Raw genomic sequence first — 16,139 nt, 5'->3', positions numbered from 1 at the left:
ATCCTGTCGCAGTCTTCCTTCAGATCATCTAACATCCATAGTGGGGTGTCTTGTTTCTGATCTGCATCATAACTGACAATACAAACAATCTAAAGTGCCACGCTGACGATAAGATCACATAAGGTATTCTTACAAAACCGCCTCAATCCACCGTATCTGTTGTAGCTGATCAAATACTTAACACCTTGTCTCTCTCTGGCAGGTGTTGGGATGAAAGGAGGGGGCTGGTGGAGCATAGAGGGAGGCAATAGGATGCAAAGTTTCAAGGTGTCAGCACCACTTGCTCTAAAGCCAGATACACAACAGCATCGTGTGTGTTCTCACTAGGAAATCTGCCCGCTCTTTTCATTCTTTTTCCGTTTCTCCTTCATTATATCCTGTTCCTTCTTTTGATAATCCTGTCTGCCCTCTCTGCTGGAGCTGCTGGAAATATATTGAAGGGCTGTCAAGAAATGTTAACAGGACAATCCCTGTGGCCGCACTATAGATACAGTTGAAATTGAAACCACCTAGAGAATCTGCAGAAGGCGGTGTGTTGGGCTTAAAAAAAAAAGCAATCGCTCGAGGTCCATTCATAAAACCTTTGACATATCCTGTAGCCCAATAATGACTACTGGCTTAGACAGGCTTTCAGGTGATTTAGGTATGTCAAGGTTTGTGGATGTTGTCTGGGACTAGTGATTTGAAATATCCCTAAAACTAAACTTTGATACCGGAATACTTTCACCGGGTATGTCCTTCATGGTGACCCTCAGTCCTCTTTGAAATGCTGTCAAAGAAGTTTTGAACTGCGTGAGGTCGGATATTTTACAAGGAAACCTCTCCAAATCTTCCATGAAGGTACAATGAGATTCAGATCAGGGGCCCGATTTGACAAAGATAGACTTTGACTGTGGCCTAAATCTAACAAATAGTCTGATTTCAGATGGACGTCTAAATCCCTCTGTTGCACAGCTGCCTAGCTCTTGACTATCTTAACTGGACTAATTTGCAATGAATTCTGGGTAAATCAACTAAGTAAAAACACATTGCAGTGTCAAACCTCTCAGCTCGGTTTGCTCCAGAAGATTAAACAAGATTCAACAGTTACAGGGGTGATTTACTGAGAATATGCAGCAAAGAGTATAACAATACAAAAAAAAAAATATTTGAGAGAAAATAGTATTGATTTATATAATTCATTAATCGTTTGGCAAATAAATTGCCCAACTAATTATCTTGTTCCAGATTCTCAATTGTGAGGATTTATTGATGACAGGATCCTTTATCATAAATTATGGTAAATTCAATATCGTTTTGTTCGACATTAGGTCGAACAAAACAAGCTCCTCAGGCTGAGAAATTGAAAATAACTAATCAAGAAAATGATGATGAAGGTGAAAATGATGATGAAAAATAGTTGCAGATAGACTAGATCTAAGAGCAAAATTGGGACTGGCCTATCTTTACAATTCAGTCTAAAATGTCTTTGTGAAACCGGCCCCCGGTATCCTCTTCTGAATTTTGTCACACAGCGTGCCGTGGGTCATTATCATCTCGGATTATTGTAATATAATAGAAGAACAATATTTGCGGGTTACAAAATGAACCCATAATCCTTACACGTTTTATGATGATGATTATACAGAGGACAAGATATTGTCCTAATGGTTGGACCGACCGCATTATTTCATAGTTGCAACAGACATTGTCCAAATATACACCTGTTGTACATGTTTGAAAAAAATAGCAGAACATTCTCCCCCCACCCCCATTGCTGAGGGGTCCAAATTTATACTCGTCATACCAGGTTTTGTGTCTTTTTAGGCCGGCTTTGGCTTAACGAACTGTAGCCCCGGCATTATTACTAGCTGTGTCAAGCTCCTATTGTGTATTTGTTTTATTCAGCTTTAATAGAAATGTTGACTCAATTCTATGGTAATACCATTGTCTACCCTGTCAGTTAGATTCATGCTGTTAATGTGTCTCACAATATTGTGATTTAGTTGCTTCAAACATAAAGTCTTCTATAAGGGGCTTGTACAGTTGTATACACCTGCAGCAGTGAATAAATGTTCCTTTTTGTGTTTCCTTTTCCATTTACACCTCTCACATTCCTTGTCTTTCAACAGCTGGCTTTGTATGTGCTGTCATTCCTGGAACCGAAGGACCTACTCCAAGCAGCCCAGACGTGTCGCTACTGGCGCATCCTGGCAGAAGACAACCTGCTGTGGAGGGAGAAATGCAGGGAAGAAGGTGAGTCTTAAGTCTTTGCAACAGATGCAGACAGACAGAAAATGCAGTCACCCAGCGGGAGCAGTCTGGAGCTACTGCCGTGGGCAATGCTGTGCTTAAAGATGCAGTTATACCTTTTTTTAAAAAAAAACTTTTAGGGGTAACACGTTCCCGTTAGTCCAATCTGCATCCATCTCTCTCCTCATAGGCATCGATGAGCCTCTGCCCCTCAAGAAGAGGAAAATCGTCAAGCCTGGCTTCACTCACAGCCCCTGGAAGAGTGCCTACATCAGGCAGCACAGAATAGACACCAACTGGAGGAGAGGGGACCTCAAATCACCCAAGGTAGCTTTTCCTTTAAACTTACATTCCTCACAGGGTAGCTTCTCTTATAGATCTGATATCTAATGGCTTGGAGTCACAGAAAGTAGATGGAAAGTTAGTGATAGGTCAGGACTCTGCAGTATTCTTGTTGAATAATAATTGAGCTGCAGCACCGGAGGATCTTACTCTCATCTAAAGACTTCCTTTGTCTTTTGCCTGTTCAGAAGTTTCCCATAAAGCATGACCAGCATGCTAGAGCTGATCCAAAAATGGGCCTTGTATGCTTTTGCTCCTTTCGAAACAGCAGCGGGTCGTTTTAGGGCGACACTGATGTAAATTTGGTTACTGTGCTCTTCATACTCCTTTGCATCTGTCGTTTGCTGAGCTAGCAGTGCTGTGACACAGTATGAAACACACACACACACACACACACACACACACACACACACACACACACACACACACACACACACACACTGCTTAAAGAGCTGTGTACACTGCAGCACTTGGTGACATTTCCCTCTTATCTCCTCTTTGATGTACAAAGCACCGGAGACTTGTCATTGTCAGCCTCAATTCTTGCTGTGTCATTCTGCATCCCCCCCTGTCCTCCATGTCCTTCTCATTGCATCTCTTTTTGTCTGTCCCATCTCAAGGTGTTGAAAGGTCATGATGACCATGTGATCACCTGCCTCCAGTTCTGTGGCAACCGCATCGTCAGCGGCTCTGACGACAACACGCTAAAAGTCTGGTCGGCCATCACAGGAAAGGTATGGGTTAACTGCTTTTCTATTTCTGGTTTTCTCCTTTTATCTTAATGGCTTCCTTTCCTTCTGCACTGTGGTCAGACGTTAAATCGATTTAAAGCATGTAGTTCAAGTTGACTGAACTTCATACATTTTTCAGACTTGTTGATTCGGACACATCTTAATTATTTATAAGTGGGGCTGTCAAAATTAACGCGTTCATTTTCGCCTTAATTTTTTTATATTTAACTCGTTTAATTAACGAAATTAACGCAGCTGTGTTTGTTTACTTCATGTGGCGGCTGAGAAACGTAATACGTCTACATAACAGCAGGCGGTGCTACTGTAATGAAAACCGGCAGCTGATTGGACGAACGCGTCACATGGGTTTGTTTTCTCCGGAAATCCAAAGCCAGACTGTCATGGCGGCCGTTCAGAATACGATCTCATATTGTACTAAAATAGTTCACTGAAACATGTTTCTGAAAACATTTTAAGCGAGAAATAGGCCTTGCAGTTGCTGAATCTGTCTTCATTTCAGCTCAACAAAGGTCAGTGTAGAAGATTTTTGTCAGATTTTGAGAGACTAGTCACCTCATTCCGCTCGTCATTTCCGGGTGATTCCCGACTGCCCTGCCGGCGACTGAACTCTCGGCTCGTTGGAGATGAACTGCGCCTCGCCTGTAAAGTAGACGAGAGCAGGCGACAGCAGCCGGGGACGGTGACAAAAATCTGCTCTCAAGTCAGACAGTTTCTAGCCGTTTCCAGCAGCCTTCAGCAGGACTAAATAAGCCAAATTGTTGCTGCTGTTGTTCTGAAAGATATTAAACATTCTGAACTTAGCAGAACCTTTCCTTGTTTGGTTTTTTCTTCATATTTGCAAAGTTAAGTGATTTAGCATTTAAATATCCATTATTATAATCTTCAGTCTCAATTTAAAAAAGCGATTAATCGCGATTAATTACAGCAAATTGTGCAATTAATTAGTTAATTTTTTTTAATCGATTGACAGCCCTATTTATAAGACTTCCTGTCATTTTAAGTAGCATGTTTTACATCAAAACCGATTTCCTATCTGACACTTAACTGCATCTTCGATCTATTTTTGTCTAGTGCGTCCTTTTACATTTTTCCGTTTTGCAGACTTGTTACACAGCACATGTCCGCAAGAGTTGTTAGTATTCATAGCTGAAGCTGGTGCAGCCACACAGGCCTTGGCTGCAGTTTTACGCTGTGTATTAAAAAGAAAAGCAGTGGTTGTACTCTGGTGTTGGAGAGAGGTTCACAGATGGTTGTGAATCACAGCGCTTTCATGCCTCTGTGTTGGACTCTATTTTCAAAAGAGCTTTTCAAAAAACAAATCCTCTGAACTGTTGTTGAATATTTGTCTCCATTCTTTTTACCTTTGCTTTGCTAATGAATGAGGTACGTTTGGGCTGTGAACAAAAATAAAAATACATTCAAAGAAAACCCTTCAGAGAAGTTGATATTCTGCATGATCACACTGCAGTCGGTTTCTCTTTCTGTTGCTTTTAATTGCTTTAAAGACTCGGCCCAACAGATAGGATAGTTGGCATTCAGCCAACTGGTGATTACACGCATATCAGTCCCAGCATTTGCTGATCTGAACCGATCTCACCAAGGTCATCCGATAGGCATGGAGCACGATTTGGCTCTCCTTCAGCCAAAGACTAACATCTGGATGGAAGGTTGTTGCGTTACAGCTGCATCGGCTCCATATTGGTGGTGGAAATCTGCGCTGAGTCACCTTACCAGTCTATGGTTTCTACAACACTAATCCACCTCCAATTTGTTTGTTTACATTAGTCATGAAGAAGAGATGAGCCTAAATCCATTTCTGTTGGGTGCTTTATTCAGAGCACAACCCCCCCCTCTGGATTTCATCTCTTTGCTTCCTTAGCTCTCAACTCCAGAGAGAGAATCTCTCACTGGAGAGGAATGGCCAATTGAGCCTCGTCGACCATTTTGGGTGTAGTGGCCGTCAGTAAAACTGTAAAATAAAAATACAATGGTATTATCAGCACCTGCATTTGTCTTTCCTCTGCTGTCAACGTTCTTTATATAGTCTCTGCCAGCGTATTTGAGGACCTGATTGCTAGGTTTTTTCTCGCCGTCAGTTTATCCCCGTTAGATTCCGGCCTGTAAAGTGGCTATCAGTGATCTCGAGGTGTTACACAGTTTGAGTTGGCCCTAGGATGAATGTCTCTTTTGGCTCCCAATCCACATGCCAATATCCGTTCCTTCCCATTTACATATGGTATCTGCTCTATAATGTTCCATTTAAAAGTGATTTGTTTGACCTTGGTGCATCTTTTACCTCTCACATTAATCCTCGGACTTCGGAGAAAGCTCGGCGTACCCTTCCACAGCTCAGCCACCAACACCAGAACATAGGTCTTACTCAGGATCAATAAGAGATAGCAGACCAGAGATGGAAGAGCTCTGATGTTAGTCTTTAAACGTTCTCCTTTTGAAGCGTGACGCCATTAGACTGAAGATGTGGTTTTCTTGTCTTTTCTACATGCTCTATAACGAGTTGTTTTCCATTCATCAGGAGAAAAGCAGTCCCTGCAAAAATGAGTTTGTTGGACGATTATAGATTACAAGGGTAAACTGGCTCAAACTCTCGGAGATCAGTTAATTCTGTCCTTTTTCTTCAGAGGAGAGATTTGAAATGCAGCTCTGGCAGCTTGCACTGCAGGTAGAGGATTTAAATTGATGAGACGGAAAAAGAAATTGGTCACACCATAGACAAGTTGTGCCAGAGGTAGAGCAGCGTTAACACTTCTTCTTGGCCACTTGTGCTGCCTTTCCTCAGAAACCTTGTGTTCAATTTAGAGCGATGAAAAGATTCCTCCTGTGATGTGGGGTGAATCAAGTGGTGTTACATCACTTTGCTGTGTCACAATATTATCTTGTTTCCTCCGCACAGAGCACATCTCTAAATAATGCTTCAGTTATGAGGCTGGCAAGATTGTAACAGATGTTTCTATTAATTTTTTTATATATATATATATATATATATATATATATATATATATATATATATATATATATATATTTTATTTATTTATTTATTTATTTTTTTTAATCGCTGGGCATTTTTAGAAACTAAAGTGTCCCATCACATTGACAGGGTTATTTGCATGAACATAGCTTCATTTTAATGTTTCAACAAATACTCGTCAGTGCAGCATTGCAGAACATATCTGCTAATGTTTCATCTTTGCTGCCAGTTTGGTCTTCCCCTTGATTTCTCTTGTTATATAAAACAAAGTAAATTGGACCCTTGCTGTGAGGCAATCGGAATGATAATATGAGCACATATGTAAATGCTTCCATAGCCCTGGGCCGTTGCTTAGCGATCAGGTAAGAGAATGGGGATTTGATTGTGGTGAAAGTATTGCATTAGAGATTAAACATGTAAAATTAATCTGTTGAAGCTTGCATGTGTAGTTTGGATTTGCGGTCTGGAAGAAATTTCAAAAAGCTTGTTTTCCTGCTGTAGCAGCAGTTGCTTAGACGACAGTTGAAGGCCCTGTCTTTACCTGATGGACCCTTGTCTCTGCGTGTCCTCCAGTTTCAGTGAAATATGTCAATCTTCCAAACACAAACGGCTGCACCCATATCAGGATTTTAAGGTGGATGCCGGGTGCTTAACAGAGCAGCGCATGTCCTTGGTGGCATCTGTCAGCAGCAGTCTCAGCTGTCAGGCCGATCTAAGATGGCAGACCTCTATGGACTGCTGTCATACCCAGGGAGAGGTGTTCTCTGCCAGATGCTTAAGCTGCATGGATACCCAGATTACCTTCTCCTTTTTTTTTTTTTTTTTTTTTTTTTAAACTAACAGAGATTAGAGATTGCTTTTTGAGCTGTACATTTAAGATTATTGGAGACAGGGAAATTACTACTTGTCAAATTTAAAGAGAAAGTTTGCAGATTTAAATCCAGTTTTGTGTCATGGAAGTATGGGCACTGTGCAGATAAATGCTGTGTGGCTTCCCTCCGTGGCCGCAGCGCACAGAATTCCAAGCTGAGCAGAGCAGCGGAGGTCTGTTAATATCTGCCGGTTACACGGAATGCATCATGAAGGCCCGGTGATATGATCTCGGCAGAACTCAGCTGCTCCAAACTGTGCTTTGGCGCTACAGAGCGAAGCCAAACACTGTTCATCTAAACACACTGCCCACACAAAGATGACACAGAGCTGGACTAAAATTTAACAAAGTATCCCTTAAATTAATGAAAGCCGTTAAGCATTTATCCATGGCTATGTGTGACTGCACAACAGAGGCTGTGAGTTTGTGTCTCCATGGTAATTCTGTGGTGGAATACAGTGTATCTGTGCATACGTGACACATCAGCTCTTGGCGGCTGAGTTGGCTTAAGTGTCCCAGCAGAAAATAACTCTTCACCAAGTTCATGACTTTATCTATCAAGAGGCCATTGAATACATTATTGCACATGATCACTGATCAGAAAGAGCAAAACAGAAAATAATATCCCCACGTGGCTAGTCCTTCAAGCGTGCTGAATGTCGATTCAACTGTAGCCTGTAGGTAATCTTTTAAACATGCAGCGTCAGTCTATAATGAGATTTATTAACCTGTGGTAGTTTATTTTTAACCTTTTCAAATAATTAGCTTTATGAGCTTTAGCCTTGTTAATCCCTATTTTCTGATATTTCCTGCTAAGGCAAAGAATGTGGCTTTTTTTAAACGACAGTAAATAACCAGTCTTTCATGGTCTAGAGCTCTGGGGCTGCTATAGTGAATACTCTCCCACTGTTTTTCTTTATATGAATAGAAAATATAATGCAAATGTTAAGCATAGTATGAAAGCCCCCATGTGTTTAAAAAAAGGTTCATTAAAAGAATGCAAATCTTCTTTCACTCTCAGGGACGGCCTCATTTTATGTTTCTTTCATAGACCGATGAAGACGCTTAAGCCCTTCGTTTCAGGTATTCTCTCTTCCCACACAGTGTTTGAGTAGGCTCTATTCACACATTGTGATTCTTGTTCTTGGAACCTCGACCAGTGGCTTTGATTCACGCGAACAATCTTGCATCTATGGGAGTATGATTACAATAAACTGCAAGCCTGTGGTTAAGTGTTAGGGAAGAAAAGCAAATATTTATTACAAATGTGAATTGTTTATTAATTATTAATCTAATTGTTAGACAGTCAGAACATTGTAAATAATCCTAATAATGCACCACATTATTCCTCAAATTAGCCATGTGTTTGCCATCTTTTAAATGCACAATAAATTGTTATTCAGCCAGATGTTTTTGCAGCTGTAGTATTATTCATGTCACTGCTGTATAAATCTAAAAAAAAGGACCATGGTGATAAAACAAGAGACTTTTAACACTGTAGTGAGGTTGATTGTCAGGTCATGCCCCATTGGCCCACAGTTAACAAAGTGATTATCTTTATCACAGGAGAGGGGGAAGACAGGCTGCGGCATCATCTTCCTCTCTCACTCGCTGCAATAAAAACCTCTCGCCCTGCGCCGCCATTCACTGCTCAGCGGCTTATCAGCTGCAGTCAGGGGGTCACATGTTGAACACTTCATTGACACGCTCTACTCTGAACCCGACTATATCCACAGCACTCGCCACCGACCTCTTCCACAGTTCGCTCCTCTCCCCAAAGGATTCTAATTTAATACATTTTAGGAAAATTAAATCAAGGAGCAAATTAGAAACTTGTGGAGACACAAATTCAATTGATCAGAAATATTTCCAGAACTGCTGTTATCAATAGCTAAACTACCATCCCTAATGAGGATAAATGGGTGCATTTTTCAATTGAAGACAGTCGTCAGACCTTTCAGCAAAGAGAATGAATAGTCCGCTTTTCCAACAGATAAGTAAAAGCTATTATAAAAGCTCAGGGAGAGATTTCGTCCAAGCGCAGCAGCAGGTAGGGAACGACTAAGTTCTTCTTTCCCTCAAAAAAGGTCAGAAATGTCATTGCACTTGTCTTTTTTTTCTTCCCGAAGGCAATAGGAGATCGCAGTGGGGGGAAAATGTACATATATGATTTTTCTGAGTTCTTAAACTCGAATGTGAAATATATGAATGAATCACCCTAAATGTCTTTGTAACTTTTCAAACATCCAAAGGCTGCAGTAGCAGTGAGAACTATACTGATCAAGACTCTTCTTCTTTTGTGATCTTGTCAGTGTCTGCGCACATTGGTGGGCCACACAGGGGGCGTGTGGTCATCCCAGATGCGAGACAACATCATTATCAGCGGCTCCACTGATCGCACACTCAAGGTCTGGAACGCAGAGACAGGAGAATGTATCCACACCCTCTATGGGCATACCTCAACAGTGCGCTGCATGCACCTACATGAGAAAAGGTATGGGGCAAGCTCATTGTTAAGCTTTATCAAGTGTAAAATTAAAAAAACTTTTTTGTGGTGTCTTTTGGCACCTTAGGGCTTTTGATAAGATGCAAATTTAACTAATACTTCTAGAGCTGAAAAATAAGTTGATTAATTGATGAGTTGATCGACTATTAGGATGAGGATTTGCTGCTCTTTTTGTCTTATGTGATATTAAACTGAATATCTTGAGGTTTTGCATTGTTGGTCACACAGAACAAGACATTTTAAGATGTCATTTTTGAGCTTCTGAATAGTGTGATTATACACTATTTTCTGACAAACTGATTATGATAGCACACTCAAAATCCTGGCCCGCCAGCGAGATCAACGTCATTTTGACGTCACATTGGCGCACGCCAGCTCGGATGGGGTGACTGTTAAACAGCCCTTAATGAGCTTTACAAATAATGTTATGGCAAACCAGTACATAAATCTAAAAGTTGATTTGTTAACATTCTCTTTCTCTTAAAGGAATAGTTAATATATTTTGTGAAATCCGCTTATTTGCTTTCTTGCCGAGACTTAGATAAGAAGATCGATGCCCCTCTCATGTCTGTATGGTAAATATTAAGCTAAAGCCATCAGACAATTAGCTTATCTTAGCATAAAGACTGGAGGCAGGGGGAAACCGTTAGCCTGGCTCTGCCCAAAGGTAATAAAATCCATTGCCGGCGCCTCTAAAGCTCACCAAATAACACGTTATATCTTTTTTGTTTAAACGACAGTCTTCTCATCTAACTCTCAAAACCAAACCAAATAAGCATTTGGACAATTCCTTTAATGTGCCCATAAGCTCTGTAATTATTAGAATCATAATGCCTGACTTAACAGCACTCGCACCAAGCAAAAAGAGCATCTCTACAACACTCAAAGAGGACAGTATCTATGAAAGTGAGCATGCGGCCTCATAGTGATTAAATAGACCCTGTGAGCCATCTTAAGTGAACTGCTGCTCGCTCATTCACTCAGTATTACACTCCGGAGACTCAAAGTGCTCTTATGGCCTTAGGGCCCACCAAGGTTTTTGTGTAGCATTTGATTACTCACTCAGTGGAAATGCTGTGAGCTGCAGGCAGACAGTGAATAACATGTTGGTGATTTCCATCTGTGTAACACCGTGAGGCATTTTATGAATAGTGTGTTCTGTGTGTATTTACAGCATGTTTTTGTGAATAGAGATAATATGGAGGAATGTCTCAGTCTTTAGCGAAGTATCAGGAATCTGATGGAAATTAATCAAAGCTTCGTCAATCAGTGACCAGATTTGAATACTTTTATCCTCCCTTTCTCATGTTTTAATTATAACCTTAAATAATATCCTTGGTACAAACAAAACAAAAAAATGTACAGCTCAACCAACAATCTTCCCTAAAGGGAGTTTCCTATTCTGTAACCTATAATATATCTCTTTTTTCCATTCTGGGTGAAGACATTGCTGGAGGGCTGTTTGAGTTAAATGGATGGATGTTTTTGTACTTTCAAGTATGAACATGAATGTGATGCTGTAGGTTACTCGATGTCAGAGGAGTGAAGGAAAATGTTCATACCGGTCTCATTATTCTGTCAATGCAGCTGCCACAGTATGAATGAAGTTGTGTAGACTATCAAATTTAATTGTTTAAAACTTGTGGGAGATGTGCCTCCTTTGAAAAATTGAAGCTCAACATAAAGGCTATTAATTTCACAACCCTTTCAACCGTTTTAACTGTATGTGCTGCACCCAGACTCATACTTTCAACACTGAATGTCTAACTTAAAACGTAATGTATTACCACACGTACCTGACCCTTTGTGTTTTTCTGGTTTTGTCTCAGGGTGGTCAGTGGCTCTCGTGACGCCACGCTGCGCGTCTGGGACATTGAGACAGGTCAGTGTTTACACGTCCTCATGGGCCACGTGGCGGCGGTGCGCTGCGTCCAGTATGACGGGCGACGGGTGGTCAGCGGTGCCTACGACTTCATGGTCAAAGTGTGGGACCCCGAGACGGAGACCTGCCTCCACACGCTGCAGGGCCACACCAACAGAGTGTACTCATTACAGGTGAGCAGCTTCAGACACACATTCTGTAGTCTATTCATAAATCCAGTTAAGTTCTCCCTAAGGTCTTAAAAGTAGTAGCTGGTTAAATTTAAATTAAATAAGTAATTTGATTTAAAAAAAAAGAAAAAAAAAGGTTGCACCATTAAAAGTTAATCTTATCTAGTAAAGACTGTAAACTGGTTTCTGGGAAACTATTGCACCATCCAATGAAAAGCAATCAATCTATGTCAACGGCGAGTCACTGTAGCATCACAAACTGTCAAAAAACTGTTTTAGGGAGCCAAATTAAATATTCAACTTAACTGCCAATGTTAATAGAAGTATTACTTTGTTTTATTTCATGCTGTTTAGAATGAGTGGGAAATATCAGATAATGTTAACCTAAAATCCAGACAGCTAGCTAGACTATCTGTCCAATCTGAGTTTTCTGTCGAAAGACTAAAGCAACTTTTGAACGCACACACGTGCACCAAAACAAGTGACTTCCCGAGGCTATTTTTGCAGAGGTGCCGCTCAGCACCGCCCAAGATTATTGTGATTGGTTTAAAGAAATGCCAATAAGAGATTCTAATTCATCTCTCTGTGTCCTTTAAGGTGTCCTCTCACCCACTCTGTGTGATTACAGTGCACTTTTAGTTGGTGCCATCACGCTCAGCCAGGAGGCTGTTTACTGCACAGATAGATTGTTTTTTTGTAGCACGCTGCATCATTAGGCTTTTAAAAGTGTTGGTGCTCTACTATTGGACATGGGAATACGAAGCAAAGTTTAACGGATCAATAAAATTGATTCATTTCAATGAGTTTAATCTTAAGTTTGTTAATAGAAAGAAGGTATGCTGTGTAGGTATCAAGTTAAGGTGACGGTTGCGGTTATCTTGAAGTGGCAACTTGATTTTCACCCAGTTTAAAATGAACATTCAGCCTGCTTTCAGAATAAATCAATACATGTCGGGGCTGAACTTTTGATCCTCTCTGCCTTCTAGTTTGATGGGATCCACGTGGTGAGCGGCTCATTAGACACGTCTATAAGGGTCTGGGACGTGGAGACGGGCAACTGCATCCACACGCTAACAGGGCATCAGTCCCTCACCAGCGGCATGGAGCTCAAAGACAACATCCTGGTCTCAGGCAACGCTGACTCCACTGTCAAGATCTGGGACATCAAGACGGGCCAGTGCCTGCAAACACTGCAAGGTGAGTCTCCCATCCCAGCAGGTTCAAGTTTAAATGTAGAGTTAAGGTGGAACTTACATGTGCACCTCCCCTGAGCAGATGTAAGTCACAACTTAACTGCTGTTATGGCAGAAAGGTTAAAAAAAAAAAAAAAAATGGTAGGAACTAATGTCAGAGAAAAATATTCTCTGATGTTTACAGCAGGAGCTCATGGACATTTATGATGAACCTGACATTCACTTGTGATGGGAAATTGCCGCTGCTTACAGCAGGTGTTTACTTCAGCAGAATCTGGAGGTTTTCCGGAGACAAGTTGAATTATTGACTTGCATTATTATTACAAACATGCGTTGCATTGTATGAAGCTAGTTCAAGAGTGATATCGAGAGTGTGTGACATAAGCCTAAATAGTTTGCTAATGATGCTAGTAATGGATAAATGGTGAGAAGTCTAAAAGTAATGGATACACATTTGGAACGTAGCATGTGGTGAAGAGGTACTTGAGATTGAGATTGGTTGCTTCTGGCATACATTACCTTTTTAGTCTATTGTAGGTCTCTTCATTTCTGTAACTAGGTGGTAGTGTCTTTCTGCAGCTTGTCACCTAAATGATAGACCACAGTAGGTGAAATGTCCATTTCTGAAGCAATATATTTGAATTATAGTCATTACCGAGATTAAGTAGAGACTGTACAAAGTGGTGAGTTTATGCACCAGGCTGCAGAACCATTCAGATGTACACTTAACTGTTATACAAATAGAAGCCTTGAACAACAACAACAACAAAAGGTGCATAAGATGGGACTTGGCTATAACGGACTGTCCAATTAAAACCCAGGCTATAAATGACCTGTTTGTCTGTGTGTGGCAGTACGGAGCCAACACCTTGTGGGCCTGCTGGTCCTGATTACACTCTCGTTTCCTTTGTGTGTTTTGAATAGTTCAAACTGCATTAGTAGCAGCACTGGTGCCTCACAGGAAGTTGGAAATCCTTTGCTGAATAGCAGCAGCAACCACCAGCGCCCCTCACCCCTAAATGCCCTCATTAGCAAACTACAACCCTGGGTGCTGGTCCTACAAACACCAACACGCACCCCCACTGAACAAAGGGATGCCCCAGTGAGAGTCTGAAGAGAGAGAAGGAGGAATAAGACCGACTGTGTGTGTCTTGTGAAGAGGGGGTGACTACAGTGAAGGGATGAAGGCTGGGGGACTTTGTAGGTCATATAATTAGGTCAGCGGACAATTTCTGCTATTCATTAGTGTATTTTGATAAGACAATAGGCCGACAACAAGGTCGTCACTGTCAGCTGGCGAGAGTATAGGTAATGATGGAGCAGGCTTTGTTGTGGTAATAGGGAGAGGGGAGGGAGGAGAGAGGCAGGCATGTTGGGGGGTTGGTGCAGAGCAGTATTGTATACTGGGGTAAATAGCGCAGCCTCTGAACCAACTGTAGACAGAAATGGAAAAGAAGTGAAAGCTTGTTGACTGAGATTTCAACAAATTCTGTCTGCAAATTGATTGTGAAAGAGGAAAGAAATTCAATGTGTCTGATGAATGAAATAGCTGCTATGGCAACAAACTTAAAAAAAAAAAAAAAGCAGTTCATTTGCCAGCACTTGATTCTGCGCTTGTTTGTGCTTTGTGTCGCCCTAATTGATTTAATTAAGATATCATTTCAAGCCCTTATGGAAATCTTAAGTTACTGCACACGTTCAGTCATAAATAAAGTCACCTCAGTGAAGGCAGTAAAAGCCGCCATCTTCACTAAAAGTGTGGCCCACACACACACACACACACACAGATACACAGATGTGTAGCTGAAGCTGCAACAGAGGCAGGCCCGAGCCTAAAGCCTGCCTACAGTAGAAGAATTCACTACACTGTCATAACAACTTCAGGAATAAGAGATGAATTCTCCCTATATTTAACAGAAGATTTGTTACGAGTTATTTATTCTGTATCTAACTTTTATTTCAAAGTCACCCATCCATGTCTCTACCCACTACATCACACACATATTTATTACAAATGGCTTGACCAAATGAAACCAGGAACTACAGAGGCCCAGGGGGATGGAGCTAAAGCCTTTCTTTACATCCTTCTTACCATCTGTTTCTTTGTGTGTTCAGGTCCCCACAAGCACCAGAGCGCCGTGACGTGCCTCCAGTTCAACAAGAACTTTGTCATCACCAGCTCGGACGATGGCACAGTTAAACTGTGGGATCTGAAGACTGGCGAGTTCATCCGAAACCTGGTGACTCTTGAGAGTGGTGGCAGCGGCGGTGTGGTGTGGCGCATCCGGGCCTCCAACACCAAGCTGGTGTGTGCGGTGGGCAGCCGCAACGGCACAGAGGAGACTAAGCTGCTGGTGCTGGACTTTGACGTGGACATGAAGTGAGGAGATGTGGTGAGGAAGGACGAAGAGAGCGAACCGTGGAGAGGAAGGAATAGAGAGGGACTGGGAGAGGAGGCACCTAGAAACCAGAGGGCCAAAGCCCAGAACTCTTCACCCAAACTCGCAAAATCTACAACCACCACCACTGACAGTGGGCTGTCCTGTCCTCTACCATTATCTTCCCCATCCCCCCTATGGGAAAATGTTACTGACAGAGCCACAGACCCTCTCACCTGTTCGGCCCCTGCTTTCGAGCCCCTACCACCAGTACGAGGTGGAGTCGGAGGGAATCTGGCTGGAAACGGGGCGGCGGTGCACGACCGGTCTGTCCCGCAATTGGCTGGGAGAAAGAAGAGAGGAAGAAAGGAACGACTGATGACAACTGAACTCTTCTGAAGTGACTCAACCCTTTCCGTTTGGGGTCCGCTTCACACAGAGACTTGGTTTCGCTCAAGCCTGACAGATTTTGAGATGTACAGAGATATATTATTTTTTAAAGATCCCCCCCATCCCATCAGAGCACGCACCCACACACATACACTCAACCCGGAAAGTAGAAAACATTGACTGTAGGAAAAGATTAAGGAAGGTAAATTTCCACACACCTAAAGAGCTGCTTGTATCGGAGGAGAGAGGGAGACTGGAGGGTTCAGCCTGTAATCAGGCTCGTTTCTTGTCACTCCGTTTCCGTTCTTATTGTTCTCCACTCGGTTTCTGTAGTTTTCTTTACAATTTCGCACACAAACACAACTGTGAATTTCAATACGTTTTTGGTTTATCATATGAAAGGCGTTTCTCACGGTTTTTTTTTTTTTTTTTTTCTC

General features: G+C 41.8%; 1 protein-coding gene across 3 annotated transcripts in view; it reads left to right on the top strand.

The window, feature by feature from the left end:
- Positions 1 to 15,822, top strand: part of fbxw7 (F-box and WD repeat domain containing 7) — an 80,239-nt gene extending 64,417 nt beyond the window's left edge. For 2 of the 3 annotated variants that reach the window (XM_028594425.1, XM_028594434.1), the window contains exons 5-11: positions 2,112 to 2,235; positions 2,423 to 2,559; positions 3,195 to 3,308; positions 9,496 to 9,677; positions 11,519 to 11,744; positions 12,728 to 12,938; positions 15,050 to 15,318. In XM_028594425.1, the coding sequence (XP_028450226.1) occupies positions 2,112 to 2,235; positions 2,423 to 2,559; positions 3,195 to 3,308; positions 9,496 to 9,677; positions 11,519 to 11,744; positions 12,728 to 12,938; positions 15,050 to 15,318 (1,263 nt within the window). Of the gene's footprint in view, positions 1 to 2,111; positions 2,236 to 2,422; positions 2,560 to 3,194; positions 3,309 to 9,495; positions 9,678 to 11,518; positions 11,745 to 12,727; positions 12,939 to 15,049 lie in introns of all 3 variants that reach the window. The other variant, XM_028594417.1, reaches the window with a different exon arrangement.
- Positions 15,823 to 16,139: the final 317 nt, after the last annotated feature.

Source organism: Perca flavescens, chromosome 2 (assembly GCF_004354835.1).
Source record: "Perca flavescens isolate YP-PL-M2 chromosome 2, PFLA_1.0, whole genome shotgun sequence".
Classification (NCBI taxonomy): domain Eukaryota; kingdom Metazoa; phylum Chordata; class Actinopteri; order Perciformes; family Percidae; genus Perca; species Perca flavescens.
Note: the sequence above shows the minus strand (reverse complement) of the source record. Positions and strands in the feature narration are given on the sequence as shown.